General features: G+C 47.5%; 1 protein-coding gene across 1 annotated transcript in view; it reads left to right on the top strand.

Annotated features, from left to right (window-relative positions):
• EIF3B (eukaryotic translation initiation factor 3 subunit B) overlaps nucleotides 1–24,432 on the top strand; it is a 356,055-nt gene that overhangs the window by 300,345 nt on the left and 31,278 nt on the right. The window contains exons 17-18 of the mRNA XM_069647617.1: nucleotides 1,886–1,994; nucleotides 2,278–2,384. Coding sequence (XP_069503718.1) covers nucleotides 1,886–1,994; nucleotides 2,278–2,372 — 204 coding nt within the window. The 3' untranslated portion in view covers nucleotides 2,373–2,384. The remainder of the gene's footprint in view (nucleotides 1–1,885; nucleotides 1,995–2,277; nucleotides 2,385–24,432) is intronic.

The raw sequence follows: 24,432 nt of genomic DNA, 5'->3' as shown, positions 1-24,432 counted from the left end.
GGTTAGACTCCATAACCAAAGAAAACACAAGTAAAACACATTTCAAAACACACGAGAGAAAGTCCTCAAAATCCAGCAAAGTTGTTGGGGGGGCAGGGGGGGTCTCTAAGGAGAAGGGAATTGGCACATTTTTGAGTATTCTCCCTAACCGGGACAAGGAGGATGTAGGGGTGGGGGGGGGGGGGATTTGGGGAGGAATCCTGCAATGCACTGGGACTGCCAAAACCGGCAAACTCCAATTTCAGTGGCTGTTTCGCGTTTCAGCTACCGCAAATGTCAACAACGCAGTTCCTGGCTGTCAAGGTGGACTGTCCTTGCTTCTGGGATCCCGCACTCTGCTGAGGGGGCTCTGGCTTGGTCAGTCCTGCTTCAAGGGAGTCCGGAGGATCTTCCAAAGCTTTAGGCCAGCTTAAAAGTAATGCACAGAATCTGGTGTCCCTTTCCCTGGTTATACGGTGTCCTCAAGCAACTCTGAGGAAATTCAACCACCTCCGAGATAGATGTCCAGGTGGCTTACTTTGGAGTTGATTGGTCCCACCAACTCGAAGGGAGACGTCGTCCTTGCAGGGGCTTCTCTGTCGATACGAACTTGGAAAATTGGCACTGCAGCAGGGCTTCACCGGACAAACCAATGGTCCAGGTGTTGCAGCCGGCGTCCTTCAAGCTCTTCTTCGGTTCCTTTGTCCAGTGGTCGACTCTGCCTTCTAAGCCAAGACTCTCCTTTTATTCAGTTCTCTCCCATTCATTCCAGCCTAGCTGTTACTCACCCAGTAGGATGGCTGTCCTTGCCGGACAGTCAGCCAGCCAATCACCACAGAGTGCATTTGTGTCTCCTAGGAGACTAAGCATGGAGTTTCGGGCACCTCCCTCACTTCCTGCCTACCCCAGAAACTCTGGAGCCTGAGGCGGGTTTCACTCTTGAAGCTCGCCGAAAGGCAAAATGAACAAAGAGACCAAACCTGGTTTGGCACGCTGAGAAACTCTCTAGAAGGACCTTTCCACAAAGACATGGCGAAAAACAAAGACTGGGGACCATTTTGTCACAGGTGGCTCTGCGCCATTTTGAAAAAGATGGCGCCCGTGATTGGCATTACTGGAGCTGCGAACAGGCGCAGTAAATGCAAACCATGGTAGTTTGGAACAAAACCCCTGCCACCAGCCATTCTGTGAGGAAAGGGTAACATAAATGTTAATGAGCAGTTAGACAATGGTGATGCTAAGTAACCCCTCCACTTTATTGCAAGATGGGGTGTGCTGGGTCTAGCAAGTACACTGCTAAGTAAAGTCAATTTCACTTTACTGCTCAGGGAAACAGTAGTTTATCCAAGAGAAGGTATTTAAACCTTTGGGAAATCTGAAAGACTTCCCTGTGCCACTGCACTGAGGGTGTTGTGTGTGACAATGCAAAGATGATGCCTATGGAGTTTGTCAGACTCCATACTTGATAAAGAAAAAGAGTTCAAATAAAAATACATGAGAGAGTGGGGAAAAAGGGTCTCGCTCTCTCCAGGAGAAAAATTAAAAGTTCTACAATCCAGCAAAGTTGCCGGGTTTCTCTAAGGTACAGCGGAATTAGCAAATTTCTGAGCTAGTCTCCCAAACACAGGGACATCCATAAATGTCCCAAATATCATGGAAAATGGGACTTTATACATTCCGTGTGGGATTCAAAACACTAGGCAGGCTTTTATTTATTTTCTTACTGGGAAAATCATGCTTTGCATAATCCATCCATTAGCATGGCTTTAGGGAATTCAACTTTACCTCTGTAAATAACAATCAAGCATGTGAAGCCTTAAACACTGCTCTTTGTTTAATCCTGTTTGATATTAGAATAGTTTATTAAGTTCCTAGCATCCTATTTTTTTTACATTTTTTTTAATAGGAATTGGTTGATAAAAGGAGAAATATGATGGACGATTTCAGGAAATACCGAGAGCGTGCTATGGGCCTGTACAATGAGCAGAAAGAAGAGCGAAAGGCACTTCGTGGAGGTGAGGTTTAATTTGCGTTGTGGAGTCTGAGGAAAAATTAGGACTTGAGTCAAGATTGCTTTTGGTTCTTCAGACGAAAGGGATTGCACCTGTTTATAGAATATTTGTTCTCGGAAGTGCAATACCAATCTGAGTAGTTAGATTGGACTGCTTTGGCAAGCGATTGTTGGATATTTTGTGTATCAGCTGGAATGTGAACTATGTTCAATAGTCTCTTTATAAAAGTGATCTTATGTAACTATTTTGTGCTGTTGTGACTTATGCTCTTGTTTCTTGACAACAGGTGTGGACACTGATGAGCTTGACAGCAACGTGGAAGATTGGGAGGAAGAAACCATTGAATTTTTTGTCACTGAAGAAATTATTCCCATTGAGTAATTCACTTGAGTGGTAAGGCTAAGGCTTTTATTAAGTTGAGTAGGAGGAGACTAGGAAAAGGATGTGGGGAGTAGGGGCAGGTGGTGCATACAAAGTTTTTTTAAAAAAAATGTTTGTGGGACTTGGAGGGTGGTGGGTAAAGTCTTTAAACTGAAACATGTAAGAATTAAACTAATGCTTGCAAGCCACACATCATTTTTCCATGTTATGCTGCGATTGTTTGGGGACTGGCTCCATACTATTTTTTTTTTTTTTTGGTGACACATCAGCAGTGCAATTTGTACAAACTGTGGCTTACTGATTTGTAAACAGCGGGTTGATCTAGCCTTACAACCAGTTGAGAAGATGACTCATTTTGATTGGGACAAAACTAATAAACAACTTTATCATTATCTGTTTTTCTACGCTGTGGCAGGAATAGTCATGTTCTATTTTTCCACAGCACTCTGGTGAGGGCTGTAAAGAGACTTCTCCTTACCAGGAGAACAGGGTGTCTACCAGGCTTGACTAAAGCACTAATTTGGTTGTGTAGCCGAGTAGTCTGGCTTCACTCTCGTATTGACTGTTTTTCAGAATCCACAGAAGTGTGGGGTTCTGAAATGGCAGATTAGTGTGTCCGCAAGGGCATTTAACACTAAATTAAATTCACACAGGGAAGTGTAGTTTGAGCAGCAAGGCTTGGCTGTAGGAAATTAGGTGCTTGGTGGAGATGGTTATCAGAAATTAAGTTGCCTAGTATTATAATGTCCCTATTATAATGAAAGTATTCTGTTTAAGAAAACGCAATCATTAAGTCAATACTATATCTTGCTAGGCAAAACAGAATTCAATGTTTTGTTTAAATAAAAATGTTATTTAACCTACAAACATGGCTAATCCCCATTTGAGCATTCACACAGTGTAGTTAGGCAATGTAGAAACCAAACCATAATCTTCAAACTAAAGTTGGAGGCAGAAACACAATAAAAATGGTTATACAGCCCATACTGTGAACCTTTTAAATGATGAGGTAAATTTTAAATGATGAGGTAAAGCCAGGAGTGCAGCTGTTTTCAGTTTCTGATTTGGGTCCAGCTAGCAGCAATTCGGTCTCTGGCAAGATGAACTCTTCAAGTGACCCACCACCTGGTCAGGACTGCTAACTGTGAAGGAATAACTGCTTAAACTCCCACGAGTTTTGAGGCTTCCACCAGGCACAGTGAGTTGTTTGCTCCGACAGGCTACCGGTTGAGGATTGTAAAACACAGGCACTAGACAGGCCCCTCTTCACAGTGGATAGCAGGATGTGAAAAGTGTAGTCTTGGAGAATTTTAATTTCTGTGCAAAAATCCTCCCACCTTTAGAGACCCCCAGCTCTTTTGCTGGACTTAGAAATGTTTAGGTTTAACTCGTGAGTGAGTTGGACCTTTTTCCAGCTTTTATGTGTTTTTCTTCCCTGATTTGGATTTTGTTTTGACTGTTTTTGGAGTCTGACAAACTCCATAGGCATCTGCTTTTTGTATGGTGACACAAAGCACCTTCAGTGCAAGTGTCACTGAGAAACGCTTGGGATTTCCTATAAGGTTTAAATACCTTTTCTTGCATGAACTACAGTGCCCAAGAATGGTGAAGTGAAATTGACTTTACTTATCTTTTCTTTGTAGGTCCAGCACACACCTTATGTGGAGTGCTGGGGGGTTACTTAGTAGCCACTTATCCTACTCTCTCATGTAAAATTTTTGATAACCCTCACTACTTTAAATGGCTGCTGGCAGTGGTTTAATTCTCCAGCATGGGTTGTGGCATGGATTCACATGCTCATGAATATTCCCCGTCGTCGGGCCGGGAATCCTCTGTAAAAAAATGCTGTTTCACTTACAAACTGTATTTTTCCTCTAAACCAATCACGGAGCTCTGGGTCACACTGTCTCCAGCCAATGACTGCCCTCTCCCTAAAACCCTCCTTTGGCAGCCATCTTCAGATTGTTACCGCATGTGCAACTGTAGGGAGTCCTCTTGTTTTGCTCCAGGAGCTGTTCAAAGTTTTAGTGCTTTTTTTCGATAGTTCTTTTTTTGTCAAATGGAGCCTGTGTGCTCTTTCGCTCCTTGAGCCGACAAACGGATCTGTTTGTCAGTGAATTTCAATGCCTCAAGTTTCATTGAAGAATCTAGAAGGCCATCAGGCCTACTCCGCACTCGGGACCATGTCTGAAGAGAAAAGAGAGGGGAGTTCCCTTTTCAAAGTCTGCTCCAGCTGTGGACTTTGTTTTTGGAGGACAAACGCCTCCAGTGCCTCTACTGTCTCCATCCGGATCACAGGGGATTGTGAAATCTGCCTCTGGTTCTCCAAACGAACGGTGAATGATAGTCACAGGCTGACTGCGTGGCTCAGCACCAGGGCCTCTGCCGCGTGTGATGAGCAGGTGCATGCCTCACCCAGGACCGGCAGGTCCGAGGAGTGTCCTTTGAAGTATGTTGAGGGCGCGCCATCCGTGGGGGCCCAAGACGAGGCTAAGCATCGCAAGTCTGTTTCAGTCGTGGTCGCCGTGCAAGTGGGGTCCCGCAGTGGGCAGGGTGTGCTCATCGCCTCAATCTGTATCTCCTCCTCGAAGACCAAATCGGCTAACCCAGCGAAGCTGCGGGAAAAGCCTGAGAAGACTGAGGTGCAGGAAAAGGCACCATCCTGCCCCGTGTGGTCCATGCGGTCAAAGTGAAGTAGTCAACGATCGAGTTGATGGCGGCCGCCCTTTCGAAGGCAAAGGGTGCTGACCCAAAAAACAAGGGGGGGGTCCTGGGAGTCAATCTGCCAGACATTAGTCCAGGTTACAAGAGCCTTACCCAGATTCTTTAGCTCACTCTTTCACAGAGGAGAAATATCCAAAATGTATCAGTCTTCGTCCTGCCCTGGGGCAGTTGAGCACTGAAATGCTAGGCAATTCTTCTCTGAACAAGGGTACCAACAGCAACCCCAGACACATATTTCAGTCTGGTTGGACCTAATCAGTAGGGTGGAGCTGTGCCTCTCTAAGAATAGTGAGCAAGGGATCCACCTCTGGATTACCGTAGTAACTTAGGGTGAGACGCTGTTAGGCAAAGTTTGTATGCCGCTACACACAACTAGGACTACAGGTGTAAGCAAAACCAACCTTTGGCAGAAGTCTGTACTACACAGTTTTGGTAGCGTTGCTGAGCAGCCAGGCTTATTTAAAGCAGGGAATGTGAGCTGTAATGTTACACAGAAATCTACATTCACAAGTTTTCAAATAGACTTTTATACTCAAGGTTTCTTGGTAAAACACGTATTAATTTATTTCACAGTCAGTTATAAAACATTCACTAAAAGGAGGCAATCTATATCGCACAAAAATATACTTCAGTACTTCACACTATCAGTTTCTGAGGCATTTAAACTACTTTGAAGGAGGAGCAAAATGGCATAGGTTAAGAAAAAGAACTTGCAGTTCTTAGACGGTGCAAATAGTTTGAGTTCACCAGAGGAGTCGATTCACTTCTCGCACCTGTCGCTACCACCTCTAGAATATTCGCAAGGTCCGCCCCTCTTACTTTCCATGCCACTAAACTTTTAATCTCCTCCCTTATCTTCTCTCGCCTCTTCTACTGCTCCTCCTTACTCTTTGGTCTACTTACTTCACATCTCGCCCCCCTCAAATCTATCTACCATTCTACCATCCGTACCCTCTGTCTCATCACCTCCCGAGACTCTATCTCCGCTTCCCTATCCTCCTTTGGCTGGCTTCCCTTTCACTCCCAACTTAAATTTCATTTCCTCTGCGTAGTCTTCAAATCTCTCCATGATTTGGCTCCCCCTTATCTCTTCCCTTCTCTTTCTACACTCCCTCTCGCTCCGCTGACCACTTCCTTCTCACTGTTCCTCCTTCCCCTTGTGCCTCCTCTCGCTTCCGCTCCTTCCAACTCCTAGCTCCCCTTGACTGGAACTCCTTACCTATCTCAATCCGCTCTATTCCTACCTTTTCCTCATTCCACACCTCCCTTAAATCTCTCCTTCTCCATTCTCTGCCTTGATTCCCCTCCCCCTCTCTTCCCCTTAATCAGCTCCCTCCACACCCCCTTCCACTCCTTCCGCACCCCCTTAGCCCCTCCCATTCCCCTTCTCCCCCTACCATCCCTCCTTGTCCCCCCCCAGTTCTACTCTACTACTCTCCCCTCTCTAATTTCTCTACATACTGTTCTGTTGGTCTGATTCAAAATTGTTATTTTCTTCTACTGTTACTGTTAATTTTTTTATCGTTAAATGTAACCTGTTAAAATGTGCAGCGCCATGGCGTAAAGCGCTATGTAAAACCAATAAATACAAATACAAATTCAATGCAATAGGTTAGGCCAAAGTCAATGAGCTAAAGTTTTGTATAGGCTAGGCAGTTCTGGTAGCTAAACGGAATAGTCTTTGCCACAGTTCTCAGAAGTAGTTCATGAAAGATTCATATGTTGGGCCACAAGCTGACTAGGCCTGCAAGTTGCCAAAGTTTCAAGCACTTTCGCAGTGAGAGGTAAGATTGCTCAGTCGGGTTTCACAGTTCCTTACAAAGAAGAAAAAGATGCAGCTCAAGACGTCTGTTCCTGGCAGTTCCTGCAGATCTCGCTGAGCCTCGGTTGTGGGGAGAAGGACGTTGGTACTCCTGCATTGGGAATAGTCAAAAAGCTGGCAAATGGTAAATATTCAATTCCGGTAGCTGTAGACATGCACACAAACTGGTGTCCCTCTCCCTGGTTATTCGGTTTACTGCAGCACTCTGAGGAAAATACAACCAGCTCAGAGAATGGTATCCAGGTGGCTTAAGGTTCGAGTTGATTGGTCTCACCAACTCAAAGGGAGAAGTCGTCCTTGAAGGGGCTTCTCTCTTGAGATGAACTTGGCGATTCCGACCTGCAGCAGGGCTTCACCGGGCAAACCAACGGTCCAGGAGTTGCAGCCGCCGTCCTCGTACAACTCGTTTTTGGTTCTTTCGTTCTCCAGCATTGGATCTTTCAAGGATTCACATGCTTAGAATATTCCCACGCACAACATTCTTCCTTCACTCTCAATCCGGTACAACCTGTGACATCCCGCCCAGTGACCACCAAATCCAGGGATTCTCCTGGTCGCCAGCAGCCTGGTGTATTTGTCTCCACGACACCTGCACCACGCTCATTCACTCCCGGATATTTCAGTAATTCGGGTGAAGCACTTAGACTCATTCTTCGCAGCCCCAGGGGGGATAAGATCTCCGCTACCTGCAAACCGTAAAGGCTGAAAAGTTTGCACATCCCTGTGCCACATACAGGATCCAATTTGCCCTGAGGAAGGCTCTTCAACCCATGCCAAGAAAGATCGCAATGGCCGAAACGTGCTCTCAGTACTTTGCATATTGAAAAGTGTAAGAACTAGAACTAGCAATACTGTACTTTTCGTTACTTTCAGTTTAAAAACTGGCACGTAGGCAGCTCCACAAATCATGATCATATTTTTATCATGAATATATACAAAGGATAGAAACCTTTGAACAAAGACAGTATTTGTTATTTATACAGTATATTAAGACTAAGTCTAATATTTTTCTGTCATTGAATATTGATTTTTTCTTATTTGTCTCTGTACTTACTTTTTTATTCTGTTCATACCACACTAGTTTTTGCAATTTGTATGCTGAATGTAATTTTGTTTCTGATCTCTTTTGTCCGTGCTTTGAGAAAAGTCTTTGTATGTTTTAACTGTTTACCTTTACAATTCTGTTTGTTCAAACAGTGAATTAATCTATGTACAAAAAATCTTTTATTGTGTACAAGTGTTTTTCTTTTTTTGCATATTTGAATTTTAACCAATTTTCATTAAAATTAAGGGCAATATTGCTCCAGTTGTTTTTCATGGTACTCTCCTATTTTCTGACTCTCTAGGAGCAGAATAGACATTGGTTTGGAAAAATAAGCATAGATAAGACTAACTTCCATGTCAATTTACAGTGTGTGTTATTTTTCTTTTCGTCTCCTTTGTATTTTGCCCCAAACCCACACTGAACACGCTGGGGGCCCCCCCTATTTCTTCATATAACATAGAATATTCCCCGTCAGGCTGGGAACCCTCGGTACATTTATAAAGACGTTTCCCATAGGAAAAATGTCGACACTTCTGTGTCCTATCTACGTCATTTTGGGCCGCTTACGCATGCCCCAATAGGACGTAGCGGTATAAATGCCCCGCCCCTGCGGTATCCTTCAGATTTCAACCGTCTTCCAAAGTAGTGGGATCACCTTGTGTCATCTACTATTTTACAAGGTTTTTTGTCTTTTTCCCAATGTCTGGGAAGGCTCTATTTCATCCGTGTGCTACATGCGGATTAAAAAAGGTGTACGAAGGAGATGGACATATGGACTGTCTATATTGTCCCCACCCTCACCAATCGGCTGACAATTGTGAAATTTGTAAAGGCTTCTCGCAGAAGACCCTGAAAGACCGAAATAGACGGCTGGTGGCGTGGTTGAATGACAGTGCGGGTGTGTACCGCCCCCCCCCCCCCCCCCGAGGTAGGCTCCACACATAGCTTGGCCTCGAGGGCTAAATCTCCGGTGGTCCCCCGCTGTTCCGTATCGGCGGAACCTCCGGCAAAGAAGGTGTGTTCGGAGAAAAGTTCCTCGGAAAAACATTCTACGAGGGAATAGTCATCGAAAACAAAAGCTTCTTCTTCCTCATCAAAAAAGGAGAGAAAAGACCTCACCTCCTCAGGTGATCATCATAGGTCATCCTCGAGTCGAGATTCGTCAAAACACAAGTCCAGTTCAAAGAAGGCGGGAGTTCCACCAAGTCATACAACGGTGACTGTCGAAGTTATCCTCGTCGACGGAGGCTCCGCAGGAAGGCTGGTGACCAGAGGTGTATGATCCGGTTTTACCAGAGACCCTGTTGCAGCAGGAGGCGGCTTTTTCCACATCATGCATGGAAGAGGACCGTGAACCAGTGGTTGGGCCTATGGAACTTGGATTGCAAGGGGTCAGCTCACTGACGCTTTCGAGTGGGAGAAGTATCCCAGTTACAGCTCCGTTACTCAACCCTCAGGCTGTTTTATCCCTGGAGGTATTGTCTACACTGCAGACTTTATTGAGTAAACTGGATGCAAAGTTTCCTCAGGTTAGTGCTCCGGCAGGACTGCATACTACACCAGCCGACGACGAGCCAAACCCTTCCCACCGGCCGGCTCCTATGGCATCAACAGCCGTTCTGGTTCGTGAAGACCCTCCATGCTCGCGCCCGGAGGAAGGAGAACTACCAGAGTCCGAGTTTGAAAGAGGAGAGTCTTTATCGGATATATCGTTATCCCCTTCTAGGGACCCGACGTCGGAGGTGGAGATGGAGGCTCCTAGAAGTCCGGCTCAACCGTCGCCTCCGGATGACATCGGTTCCTTCCACACAATGATGGGTAAGGAATGTACCGAGTTTGGCCTGGCCCAGGAGGAAGAAAAGAATGACTGTTTCTTGTTTGATAATATGGGAAAGAGGAGAAAATCAGTATTTTCGGTTCCCATTTTAGATCGTGCATGACAAGAGGGGTTACGAACAATGCGCCATCCATTCTCGGAGCCTGCAGTTAAAGGCAGGCTGGAAAAGAAATTTAAATCTCGTGAGTCTACTCCAAAATGTTTGTCTTCTCATGCTTCTCCAGAATCAGTGGTATCGGCAGCTGCTGCAAGAAAGGCAAGGTCACAACATAAATGTACAACTCCTCCAGAGAGCGAGGCCAGGAGACAAGCTGCCTTTGGCAACAAGGTGTTGTCGATAGGAGCAACAACGGTGAAGGCATCCAATTTTCTAGCTATTATGGTGAGATATGACAGAGATGTGGCATCGTTTAGCACCCATACTGGAACGTCTGCCAGACGTACATAGAAAATCTGCTATGTTGCTTGTGCGTGAGGGGGAAGAGGTGTCAAATCACTCAAACATCGCCATAGCCCTGGTGGAATCAGGCTTTATACAAATTAACAATGGAGTGGTTTTAAGGAGACAAGCCTGGCTCAAATGCACCAACTTTCGACCAGAAGTACAATATAAAATGCTCTATATGCCCTTTGAAGGAGAACAGCTATTTGGAGAGAAGGTGGACGAAGCCTTGAAAGGCATGAAAGAAGACTCTGACACAGCACGCTCTCTTGGAGCCCTTCAGAGTGGCAGTTTTAGTTTGTTTCGCCCCTTTATAGGAGCATCAGGAAATTCCTGATTCTCGTCATCCAGGGACCGGACCTTCAGTAGACCGTCTTACTCCTCTCAAGGCTACAGGCGGGCTTCCCAAAACGCTAGAAGAGGTCGAGACTATCAAGCATCAAGAAAAAGGGGTGGTTATCCATCGTCGACGAAGGACAAACAAAGAACCAGCAATGACGAGTTTCAAAACGTCCTAGGAGGCAGGGTGTCTCACCGTGTCAACGAGTGGGAGAAGATAACATCAGACCGGTGGGTATTGGACACGGTGAAGATAGGCCATTCGTTACAGTTCAAAATCAAGCCGTCGAACATTCCACCAGTGTTTTCGGGTCAGCCCCATCTGCAAATATTAAAACAAGAAGTAGGGGCTATAGAATTGGTCCTGGTATCCGAGAGAGGTCAAGGAGTTTACTCCCGATACTTCGTTGTGAAAAAACCCAACGGCAAGTGGCGTCCCATTCTCTATCTTCGAGACCTCAACTAAACACTAAAAAAATCTGAGGTTCAAGATGCTCACACTTCAGGAAGTGATCCGGTCTATTCAACAGGGGGATTTTCTCGCGTAGTTGGACCTCCAGGACGCGTAATTTCATATACCAATGCGTCGACGACACAAAGTTCCTGAGGTTTGTAGTCGGACGAACCCACTATCAGTTCAAAGTGCTCCCATTCGGTTTAAAGTCATCTCCCAGGACGTTCACAAAGTGCTTAGCTCCGGTGGCTGCTTGGTTAAGAAAACAGGGTCATCATGTTTACCCTTATCTGGATGATTGGTTGGTAAGGGGATTATCCCCTATAAAAACGCAAGCAAGTCTAAAGGCCACCATGCAACGTCTACGACAGTTAGGATTTGCGATCAACTTCGAAAAGTCCTCCTTAACGCCCTCAAGGAACTTGGTGTTTTTGGGTGCGGAGTTCGAGACTGTCAGGGTTGGTGAAGCCATCTGTGGAGGGGATTCACAAGCTCAGGCTACAGGCAAAAGAGTGCGAAGTCAACACCAGAGTGCCGGTGAGGAGATATGGCACTACAGCGGGCCATGGCATCGTGTATCCCCTTGGTAAACAACTGTCTCTTCATGAGGCCAATTCAAGAATTCCTGGCAGACAGATGGTACCAGAGTCAGCGACTTTGGTCGGACAAACTATCAGCAACGATCTTCTACGAGCACTTCGATGGTTGCAACTCTTCAAAAATCTATCGAGAGGGATGCCCTTGCAGGAGCCAGAATTTCACATGATAGTGACGGATGCGTTTCTGACTGGATGGGGAACGCATTTGGGTTCTCTTCAAGCGCATATCATATCAACGTGCTGGAGTTGAGGGCGGTACATTGGGCCCTGAAAGCTTTTCTACCACACATAAAAGGATCGCTATTGAGAATATTGACAGACAATACGACAACAATGTTCTACCTAGGAAAACAAGGAGGTACTCGCTCCAGAACTATCTCGACTGAACCTCAAGAAATATGGCCTTGGGCTCTAGAACAAAATAAAAGTATAGTGGCCTACTATCTGCTGGGAGTGAAAAATGTACAGGTGGACTCTCTCAGCAGGGAAATTGATTAGCTGCACGAATGGGAATTGAACGACCAACAGCTGGCGAAGGTTTTCAAAAAATGGGGACAACCTTCCCTGGATCTCTTTGCGACGAGGGAGAACAAGAAATGTGCACAGTACGCGAGCAGATGGCCGCAACCCGATTCGCTGGGAGAAGCATTCTCCTTTCACGTGGCCAGACAAGTTTGTGTACCCTACACTCCCTCCGACCCCCCCGTTTCCACTCGTACGACAGACTCTGCAATGGATTCACAGGTACCCGTGTCGGTTGATCTTAGTGGCTCCTTATTGGGCGAGACAGGCGTGGTTCTGCGACCTGCTCTAGCTATCGATAGCGCAAGCAGTGAGGTTTCAGAAGATTCCGAACCTCCTGTCTCGGGATAAGGGAACAGTGTGGCATCACGATCCGGACAGTCTCAGCCTGACAGCCTGGCTCCTGACCTCTGAGTTTGGTACCCTATTTCATCGGATTGCCGTCGAATTTTGCAAGCCGCGCGGGCTCCATCCACGAATACTTTGTATGCATGTAAGTTGAGGAGATTCTGCATGTGGTGTAAGGATCAACCAGGTTTGGAGCCTCTGAATATCGTCCCGGAGCAGCTTCTTCCATATTTGCTGCAGTTAGCAGAAGGAGGTATGTCTTTTTCGTCGATAAAGGTTCATCTGGCAGTCATTTTGAGATTCACTCATAGAAGGCATTCATCACCACTGTTTAGTGATCGGCTGGTTAAACACTTTATGAAAGGCTTATTTCGTACCTTTCCACCAATTAAAAAGTTTCCTCCGAACTGGAGTCTTAACCTAGTATTGACAGAACTAATGAAAGCTCCTTTTGAACCTATGGCTTCTTCGTCTTTAAAATTCTTATGATGGAAGTTGGCTTTTTTGGTGGCTGTCACTTCGGCGCAACGACTTTCGGAAATACAAGCATTAGTCATTGATCCTCGATATTTGAGATTTTTTAAAGACAATTTTTAAAGTCATTTCATACCAAAAATTCCTACTGTCTTTCATAAACGTTTGTATATTGTACTACCTACATTCTTCTCGACCCCTTCATCGGTCGCGGAAAAAGCTCTCCATACATTGGATGTAAAAAGAGCTCTAAAGTTTTACCTTCATCGTACTCAAGAATTTAGGGATACAAAACAACTATGGCTTATGGGCCGTCGGCAAAAGGAAAAGCAATCTCAAAACAAGGGCTGGCTCGTTGGGTCTCGTCGACAATTGCTTTTTGTCACTCGAAAGCGGGGAAGCCGCTAACGTGCAACGGCTGAAGTTGCTGAAGGAAAACAAAAATAAGTGTGGTTATGATGGTATTGGTTTGCATTCACACCGCCAAATTAGGAGTACTGCTATACAATCTATTCTAAGCATGTGAATCCATGAAAGATCCAATACTGAAGAAGGGAATCGTTTCTTACCTGTAACTCCATTTCTCCAGCATTGGTATCTTTCATGGATTCATATGCGCCTGCTTGCCTCCCCTGCATGCAAACAATATGTACCCCATACTACTTTGGGTGGTTAAAATCTAAAGGGAGCCGCGGTGTTGGGGCATTTATACCGCTATGTCCTATTGGGGCATGCATAAGTGGCCCAAAATAACGTAGATAGGACACAGAAGTGTCGCAATTCTTCCTATAGGAAACGTCTTTATAAATGTACTGAGGGCTCCCAGCCTGACGGGGAATATTGTAAGCATGTGAATCCATGAACGATACCAATGCTGGAGAAATGGAGTTACAGGTAAGAAACTATTCCCTTCCAGTGGTCGACTCTGCCTTCCAATCCAAGAGACTCGCCTTTTATCCAGTTTCCTCCCATTCATTCCAGCCCAGCTGCCACTCACCCAGCAGGGTGGCTGTCTTTGCCGGACAGTCAGCCAGCCAGTCACGCCAGAGTGCCTTTGGGTCTCCTAGGAGAATAAGCACAGGGAGTTTCGGGCACCTGCCTAACTTCCTGCCCACCCCAGATACTCGGGCACCAGAGGCGGTCCTCAGTCCTGAAACCCGCCAAAGGCGTAGGAACAAAGGGACCAAACCTGGTTTCGCTGCAGAGCCAAACTCTAGAAGGAACTTTCCAAAAAGAAATGGCAAAAAAAGACCGAGACCTGTTTAAACAAAGGAGGCTCAGGCGCCATCTTGCAAAACATGGCTCCCGCGATTTAACACTACCTGTGTTCGCGGTCGAGAAAAATCATGGTAGTTTGTTGCAAAACCACTGCCACCAGCCTTTTCGAGAGGAAAGGGTAGCATTTGACAGCTACATGAGTTTCTAGACATAGGGGATACCATGTAACCCCTCCAGCACTCTTTTGTAAGATAGGGTGTGCTGGGTCTAGGAATTTGGAAAAGACTAAAGTCAATTTCACTTTACTTTCTCTGGGAAACAGTAGTTCATCCCAGAGAAGGTATTTAAACCTTGGGACAGCCAAAAAGGCTTCCCCCGTGTCATTCCACTGAGGGTGCTGTGTGACACAAATGAAAAGATGCCTATGGAGTTGTCTATAACTCCATACTCCTACGTCCTGTCCCCTTTACTCCATACTTGTGGGACATTCCGTCCCGTGGGATGGGACTGGAGCACTTTTATAAAAAAGCATCAAATTGAAAATGTCCTTCTCTTTTTACGCGGGGTACCGCACGCGACCATAACCCTGCCCTCCTTAGCTTTGTCCGCACATCGCCCTTCAGTTCTTTTCTCAGCGCAGTCTGGGCTGGACGCACTTGCAAGGCCGGGAAAATCTACTTTCTTTCCCGTTGTCCTTCTCTCCTGCTCCGGTTCTGCGGTTGCGTAGTCCTCTATGCCGGAGCGTCTGGGATTTGCCACTTGTTCTTGTGAGCGTCGCTTCGCTAGGGCGGATCCCCTTTCTCTCTGCTTGGAGTGTCTGGGACTGGATCACCGTTGGGACCCGTGTTTCTTCTGCGACTCCCTTTCGGTCCGGGCACTTCAACGTAGCCCTCGCAGGTGGGAGGAAATCTTCCAGAAGGTTCCTCCATTGCATTTCCAACTCTTGATTGAAGGAAAAAGAGATGCCTGGTAAGTTCTTTACTTTTCAGGGCACCCTAGCCGGGGGACTCCTTCCAGGGGTCCGCGAGGTCTGGGAGGGGCTTCAAAAGCTCTGCTACTGGGGTTATCCCTGAGGTGCTTCACAGGCCAAATAGGCATACATGGGTTTTCTCGAAGGGTTTCCGCTAGTGGCCTGCCTACACTGGATCACGAAACGAGGTTCACAGATCAAGTGCTAATAGCCAGCATAGTTTTTTTTTTAAAACATATTTTATTTATTTTATTCAACCAAACAGTGTATATATCAACGGTACAATTATGCATTACTTAATTTCGATCACTGCTCCCCCCAACCCACCCCCCTTATGAGCCTTTTTATTCTATACCCTCTGTATCTGCCACCCGTGGTGGAGTCTCACTTTCCGTGGATACTGTCAGGTCTTGCGTTGTTCCAAACAATTCCGCAATTAATGATTTCTATGCCATCAGGGTACCCGCCGCCTCCTCTCCTCCTACATTCCTTGCTTCTTGCCATACCATGGTTTCTACCTCCGCCCATTTCTGCAGCTCCTTCCGCCATACCTCCACCCGTGGTTTGTGACATGTCTTCCATCCAATGGCAATCCTTTTTGCAAGCACATATGCTAGGTCTTTCAGTTTACCAACATGCTTAAGTTTCTGCGATCTGGGGAATCCCCCCAGGAGGCAGGCCCAGGCTGTGTCTATAATAATCCTGACCCCCTTTTCCGCTAGTTTCTGCGCCACCTCCCCCCAGAAACAATCAATTACTGGGCATGACCAAAACATGTGTACCATGTCAGCCTTCACTTTGTCACATTTGGGACATGCCTGTCCTCCTGTGTTTTCAAACTTAGATATTCTCAGAGGTGTCAAATATGCCCTATGCGTAATATACAGTTGTATCTGTTTCAGTCTCGCATTTCTCGACACCTTCTTGTGGTACCCCATGGCACGCTCCCACATCCCATCCTCTATTGGGACTCCTACTTCCGTTTCCCAGTTTAGCCTCAGTTGTGATAACTCCTTCCCGACCTTAGACATCACCATCTCGTACAGTCTAGAGATCTCATGCCCCCCTTCCGAAATATTGTTTCTGATGTTTGTTAATCTGCTTAGAATCACATGCTGTGCATAGGTCCGACATCCAGTGGTCACTGCGGAGTATTGCATTTTGTTTTTCGTAGTCGAAAAGGGGATGTCGACAAGGCGTGTCCGAAATATTGTATATTGCATCTATAATAGCATATGGTTCTTCTTCCAATATTGTTTCGGGCCATGTCTTCTTGATTCTCTGCACCATTCTGTGGTATGTGATATACTGACCTATGTGTAACCCCATTTCTTCTCCCAGCACTTCAAAATCTATAATAGTCCCCTCTCGCCAGACATCCCCCATCGTTACCAACCCCACTGATTCCCAATGATTCCTGATTATCATCCTTAGCTGCTTATCTCCTCCTGCTAGTGTAGCTAGTGGCATCTGCGGGGAGCATGGGAATGGGTTCTCCATCTGGCATGCCCAACGCCACATTTTCCATCCAAGCATCATCATCCTAGGCCGCTCTTTCATTTCTGTCTTGGGTAGCCAGATCATCTCTCTTAAATAAAATGGGGCACAATCCTGCCCGAACAACCTAGATTCAGGGGTTGCTTCATCCGAGAGCCATTTGGCAATATATTGCAGCTGGTTCGCTACATAATAAACCTCATAATTAGACAATTTTATCCCCCGTTATTCATAAAAGTTCTGCAACTTCCATAGCGCCACTCTATTTCGGGTACCATGCCACAGGAAGTCCCTACACATGCTGTTAAGTTTAGCAAAAAACTTCTTGGGTATCATGTATGGAATATTCCCGAAATAATGTAGGAGCCTAGGTAGGACCACCATCTTTAGCATTTCACCTCGTCCCATCATTGTTATGGGCAGCTTCACCCAGAATTTCATACACTTCTCGACTTTTGCAATAGCTACTTCGGTATTGCGCTCGTGTTCCTCTTCAACAGTATGGTATACGTCTATCCCAAGATACCGGAAAGTACGGACTGCCCATGGTACTTGTAGCACTGGCAGCTGCCCCACAGGGGTTCCCCTATAGCTGCCTAGCGGAAAAACACTAGATTTTTGGGGGTTCACCGCTATCCCGGACAGACCAGCAAATCTCCATCACCTCTAGGATGTAATGGAGATTTTCCTCCGGGTGCCTCAAGTACAGCAACAAATAATCTGCATATAAGGAGATCCGGTGTAGTTCCCCTCCCACCTCAATACCTATAGTATCGTATTGTTGTCTAAGGTATATTTCTAGGGGCTCCAGGGCTAATATATAAAGCATTGGGGACCATGGGCACCTCTGTCTGGTGCCTCTGCTTAGTTGCCATCTCTCGGATATCACTGATCCTGTTCTAACTCTAGCCAACGGTTCACTGTACAGCATCCTCACCCACCTTATGTATCCAGGTCCCATTCGTACCCTGCCAGGGCCGCCAAAAGCCACGGCCACTTAACCAAATCAAAAGCCTTTACCGCGTCCAAGGACACAATCAGCATTTTGCCCTCTTTCTCTCTTCCACATTCAATTACCCCGTTGGCATTGTCTATGATTGAGTAATATTTCTATTCAGGGCATAGCCTGTCTGATCAGGGTGTATAAGTTTATCAATGACTCTTCGCAATCTGTTTGCCAAGACAGCTGTCAATATCTTGCTGTCTTGGTTCAACATCGACAAGGGTCTGTAAGAGCCACAGCTATGCCCAGGCTTATTGGGTTTGGGAAGCGGTATTATGATCGCTACTCTAAGTGACTCCGGCAACCGTCCTACCTCGAACGCTTCGTTTAACATTTCTAACATTGGGGGGAGCACTTCTTCCCTATATACTTTGTAAAATTCACTGAGGAGCCTGTCCCCTCCAGGTGTCTTACTAGTGGGCAACTGCTTCACTACTTCTAACTCCTCCAGAGTAATCGGTGCATTCAGTTCCTCTTTCCTCAACGCTAATCATAGGCAGTCCTATGTCTTCCAATGTTTCCTTTATCTCCCCGTGAGTACTTCCTCCTTCATCTCAATATAGCAGCTTATAATAATCAGCAAACTCCTGATTAACTCCCACTTGGGTATCCACTACACTACCATCTTCTCTCGTTATCGTTCTAATCGCAGGTCTGGGAGTCTCAATCTTGTACAACCATGCCAGAAGCCGTCCATTTTATCCCCTCCCGCATGTTGCCTTTCTATATACTTTTTGTAGTTAAGGTTGCAGTCTTTCCCAATGTTCTGCACATTTCTGCTCTAATTTAAGCACCAGCTCCATGTCTTCGCTTCCTCTCTTTACTGCCATTTCTAGTTCCCTTTGTTTCCTGTAGGTCAGCCAAAACCCCACCTTGCAGGCCTTTTGATTTTGCTATGGCTACCCCTTGCATCACTACCTTAAAGGCATCCCATAATGCTCTTGCCGAGTCAACGCTACCCGTATTCGTTTCAAAATAGTGTGTAATCTCTTCTCTTATATCCTCCCTAAAAACAGGTCCTTAAGTGCCTCTGCTCGGAGGTGGCATGTCGGAATCTGTGCTCTTGGGGGTCAGTATTGCCACCCGATTACCAGGGGCGAGTGGTCCGAGAGGACTCTAGCTTTGTATTCTGCCTGAGTGACCTCTGATATTACCGCCGACGTAGCAAAGATATAGTCTAACCTTGTATGTAACTGCTGCGGGGCAGAGTAGTGCGAATAGTGCCTCTCTTGGGGGGTATCTCGCTCTCCACACATCTGCCAGACCCAAATCGTCTAGCAGTGTCTGTAGTGCTCTAGCCGCTGGGGCGGGTCTATCTATCTTGCCATCTGATCTATCTACCTTGGGGTTTAGTCCACAGTTAAAATCCCCTCCCCAAATAACCGCACTACCCATACACATACTAAGGCTGGTGCACAGAGTTCTGAAATACGCTCCCGTGTTCTGGTTGGGGGCGTACGTATTTACAACGCTCATCTCCCTATTCTCCACTAATCCCCTCAGTATGACCATCCTCCCATCCGTTCCCGCCACTTCCTGTATGAGTTGAAACGGGACATGCGGCGCCACCCAGGTGAGTACTCCTCTGGCATAAGCAGAGTATGTCGAGCCTGCCACAACCCCTTTCCATTTCTTCACAACCATCTCCATCTTTTCCCGTGTCAAATGTGTCTCCTGCAGCAGCGCAATGTCTATCTTTTGCCTGCGCAGGTACAACATGACCTTATTCCTTTTTAGATAACTGTTAAGTCCCCGGACATTCCACGTAATTATTTTAAGGTCCCCCATGGCCCATTAGAATGCCTCTTTCCCTCCCCCCGGTGTGATCCAGCTCCACTTCTGTCTCAATCTATCTAGGCTCATTCCCCAATTCAAACTTCCTACAACTACAAACACCCCTCCCTTCCCTTCCCCAACAAAACCCTCCCCAACTGTTGCCCAGCTCCATCCCTGGATCTGAGGCATCCCCGCATCTAGCCCTTTCTGGTAGAACCCGTACTCCCGGCTCAACAGGGTGAGGCTGCCCTATTAGCTGCCTTGTTACTAATTCCCGGGGGTAGGTAACCGCGATCCTGCTGCTCCTATTTGATTAAAGTTGCTACGCCTAATGCTCTCATGTTTATGTGCGCAATTATATATCACATTATAGTCCACCATAGTCATAAAGTTCAAAGGCTGCGCCTCATCTATCAAGTACTCAAGGCTCTATGGTAGATGCCCACTCTCCCAGCTTCGCAATGTACATGATGCAATATCTTCACTTATCGTGCTCTTGGCCATCCTGTTCCCCGTCTGGCGCCGGGCAGCCCTGTAAGTCCAACCACGACGGTGTTTCCTCCGGGGTGTCAAAAAACAACGCTCTGCCTTTGTGCAGAACTTTCAACTTCGCTGGGTACACTAGCGTGTACCTGATGTCCGCTGCATGCAATCTCCTCTTGACCGCCACATAACTATCTGTCTTTTCACAAGCATAGTGTAATCAGGGTATGCTGTGATCTCAGAGGAAGCTTTATATCGTTCCGCCATTGCGAAAATACTCCAGGATCTTTTCCCTATCTTTATAATTCAAGATTTTCGCAATTATCGGCCGCAGAGACGCTCCAGGCCTTGGTTTCCTCGTCAGGGCTCGGTGTGCTCGTTCTACCGTGAACCCCTGAGAGTTTGTCCGCTCCCACTTCTAGCAGGATCATGTTCTCAACATAGTCCGTGGGGTCTTGGCCCTCTTCTCCTTCTGGCAGGCCAACCACCCGGATGTTGTTCCGTCTCACCCGTCCTTCTGCCTCCTCCACCCTGTTTTCCAGGTTGGCGACCTGTTGTTTGAGCACATGGACCTCTTTCGCATTGTTCGTGCTTATGTCCGTGTTAGTCTTCACTGTGCTTTCCAGGCCACTAGTTCTTTCCACCAGCGCCCTGACATCCTGTCGTAGGAGGGTGACTTCTATTCGTACGGCATCTATTTTGTTCTCCAGGGCTGTCTGTAGATCTGCCATTGCTGTGCCCCACTTATTGCTTAGGGCCGTTATGGCCGCTAGGACTTGTTGGTTCTCTCCTCCAGGGGCGTCATCCCTTGATGCTTCCCCCGTTTTTTGTACTGAGGTCGGAGGGGTCCGCAGCGCCTTGGCAAAGGGGTCATGGTGGGTTGCTTACTCCTGGCTTTCAGCCCTTTCACCGACATCTTGTAGTATCACTTTGTGTCTGATGTCAGCTTCTCTGTATTCCAGTATATTCCAGTTCATTGACCAGGAGCCCTCAGTAGGCCATCCTGCAGGGCGGCCCGCAAGATCACGCTTGGAATGGGCTCTGTCCTCCCACGTCTCTCCCACAAACAGTGTTTTAATTGCGTGTGGCAGGGGCCCGCACTACCACTCCACTTCCCTCTTTTCCTAGCAACGTGTCACCTTGGGCTTCATGTACATTGTGCAAGTCCCAATCTCTGTTAAGGCTGCTAGTGTTTCGCAGTTCATGAAAGACAGGCCGCCTGCTCGCCTCAAGTGCTTGTTCTGCACTACGTTGTGAGTAGCCTTGCTCCAGTCTCAGTGCCCCTATACAGTTCAGATTCTGCTTTTATTAAATGCCTCAGCCGTGTGTGGGCTTAATTCTCGGGCGCGCAATACAACAGGGCCTGCTCCCAATGCGGCTCAATCTGCTGCTGTTTCCGGACTGGGCAGCCCTTATTAGTCATATTCCGATTCAATCAATGCGCACCTTCGCACACGCAATGCCCCGTCACCTTTCTGTGTGCTCCGTTTATAAACATATCATTGCCGGCAGCATCGCTCAGGGTCCCGCCATCCACCAGCACATGCAGCTCTTTGTTAGTGTCTCGTCTCCCGCCTCCTCCTGCTCTCCATGCCGTAGCTCCCAGCAGTCGCCATGCTCAGCTGGGAGCCGCGCTGGCATATGGCGCTTGTTGCTACTTTGTGGCCAGCCACGGGCGCTACAATGATTCCGGCCCGGGAGCGCCGCCTCTTTGTTGCAATGGTTGACACAATGTTTAATGCTTGCTTTTGTTAGTCGATTTCCTCGCGCTTCGTGCGGGTTCGGCAGGGTCCTGCAGCCTCCGTGGGTAGTCGGGAGCCGCGTCAGTACTCGGCGTTCTCTTGTTATTGTGATGTCAATCTCCGATCTTTACATGTGTCTGGGCCCGGGAGCGCCATCTCTGTATACCAGCACTAAACAAGGTTTGCAATTCGTTGCTGCTGGCCGCCTCCTCGCTCGCGTCCAGAATAATTCAACAGGAAATGAACCTGAACAGGGCTGCAATTGCATTCCCTTTGTTGTCCGCCATTTTGGCACCACTTGATTCACGTGGCCGGCACTCAGTCAATTATCTGCCGATCCGCAGACACGAGTGATCTGCCCTTTCAGATTCTTGCAGTACATGTATTCTGACACCCGCTCCTCCAGTTTCAGTGTGCGAACAGCAGAATTGCAGCGTAGATTTTTGGATAAAAGTCGGATCGACAGGAGCCCAGCTCGAAATCACGTCCTAGTCCATGGCTAGATAGCCACGCACCCCCAGCCAGGATAGTTGTGCTGAGGCATTGGGTACCGGAGTTCGCTCCGAGGTCTTCTTGTCAGGCGCTTCCCACACAGACACTGGGGTGCTCCCTGAGGCCTCTGTGGCTTTCTGTACCGAACCACGGTTCGAGGCCCCTCTCGAGGGAGCTTCTAAGACCAGACTCTGTTCCGATGTTCCTCTTAACGAGGCTAAGGTGTGTACCAAAAGAACTGAGAGGCCTGTAAAGGTCTTGTCTGAAGTGGATTCCTCAACTTTCCCGTGCTCGCAGAGAATACCGGTTCTGTTGAGGAGGCACAGGGAGAGGTTGTCGACCGTAACTCCACTGTTAACGACATTGCTGAGGTTCCTCCTTTGGAAGCTAATTTCATGGACAGGATGTCCAGTAAACTTCCAAGGCCCCATAGTACAAGGATCCTTGTGTCAAGGCTAAAATTTCAGTCCAGTCCCCTGACCAATCTGAGGCGTCAACTGCCTCATCTACACATGTGACGCAGTTCTCCTCAGATGTTCACAAAATGGGAGCCTTCCCGTGTGGTCTATGGCAGCCATTTTGGATCCTTTCCTCACACCATCGAAGGCGGGTTCAGTGAACCTTCTTTACGGTGGCCAACCTTTTCCACGTGACAGTGTGAATCCGTTCCGCCCTTCCTAGGACTGGAGTGCTCGGATGCCACCAACACATTCGGTCTTGCTTCCTCCTACATCTGCCCCATTGGTCTATGTAGATCCGGTTGGTGGCAGGCCCTCTTGGAAGCCCTCCTCAATGCGTTCATGGGGTTATGCTCCTCATGAGAGCCCTCTGGCCACTCCAGCGCCTAAGATCTTGGCAGAGGATGCCTTTTATGATAAATTTCATAGTCGAATGAACTCTGATCCCATGAGGGAGTACTTCAAGGGCCTTTTTAGAGAAATCTGCTCTCGGTCTCCATTGCCTGCCCCGACAGTTCCCGTCACGGTACCAGTTACCCTGGCGCCAGCACCTCGTCTGCCTCCCTTGTCACTGGTGGACAAGACTACGGCAAAGCATGATGTCAAACTGACGCCGGTCGCATCTCAGCCAGGGGATTCCAGATGCTCTAGACGACCATTTGGTAGATCAGGACATTGAGGACCAGCCCTGCTCTGTCAGAGCATTTCAATACCGGGTACTAGACATGTCACTTGATGCTCCCGCTCCGCAAGAAGGGATGCTTTCAGGGCGCTAACCTTGTCTTCACAGGAGCGTACCGGCCTGTTACTTCAGAGGGACGTCCTGGCCGAGGCCCGCAAAGTTTGGGAAAATCCTCACACTGGGCTGCACATTAATAAAAGGATTGACGCCCGTTACAGGCTTCAGGCCTCTGAGGAAGTAGCCTTGGTGTCATATCCGCACCCATCCTCGACGGTGGTAGCGGCCGCCACTCTGCAATCCAAGCCAACCTCTGCGTCTTCCACAGCTGCGGCTCAAGTTCTGTCCAAGGAGGACAAATTGCTCGATTCCTTGGACAAGAAGATTTTTGAAAATTCGATGCTGCAATTGCATCAGGCCAACGCAGAGCTCATCCTGGTGGCAGCGCATATGAAACTGTGGAGAGATTTGCCTGACTGCCTGGAGTTCATTTGTGTTGACAGGCTAGAAGACTTTAAAGGCGGCTTGTCAGATGCCAGGGTGTTGGCGCTGGATATTCTAGAGGCTGCTGCGCACCATGTTGACACCTCGTCAGGCTTGGCTTCATGCAACGAAGTTTTCGAAGGAGGTCCAAGATAAGGTTCTGGACCTGCCTTTTGATGGCAAAGAGTTACTTCATTCCTTAACGGATGATGAGCTCACCAAGACTAAGGCGAGCATGCAAACTGCCAAGTCTCTGACTGGGGCCTTCATGAGCAGCAACAAAGGTCGGAGATCTGGGTCCCTATCTCGATCCTATTTAGGCTTTAGAGGGTTCCACGATCGCAGGTAATGCAGGACTGATCATCCACCGGGTAACTCCCGCCGGAGGCAGCAACGTGGCCGATTTTTCTCTCGGTCGTCAGCCTCCACTTCAGGGACAGGTAGTCTGTCCGCCGAAAAGTGTGCAAAATGATAATTTTTTGGTGCTTGCACAAGACTCCGGTGAGAGGATGAATCTCGTCTCCTCTGGAGGCATGGCAAACCATCACCGACCAGTGGGTTTTGTTCATTGCTAGACGGGCTTTCGCTTGCCCCTCGACCCTACCCCACCCTTCAGTCATCCCTTTCAGCAGTGGGGACGCCCTCCCTCAGAG

This window comes from Ambystoma mexicanum, chromosome 2q (genome assembly GCF_040938575.1).
Source record: "Ambystoma mexicanum isolate Mex_15411 chromosome 2q, UKY_AmexF1_1, whole genome shotgun sequence".
Classification (NCBI taxonomy): Eukaryota; Metazoa; Chordata; class Amphibia; order Caudata; family Ambystomatidae; genus Ambystoma; species Ambystoma mexicanum.
Note: the sequence above shows the minus strand (reverse complement) of the source record. Positions and strands in the feature narration are given on the sequence as shown.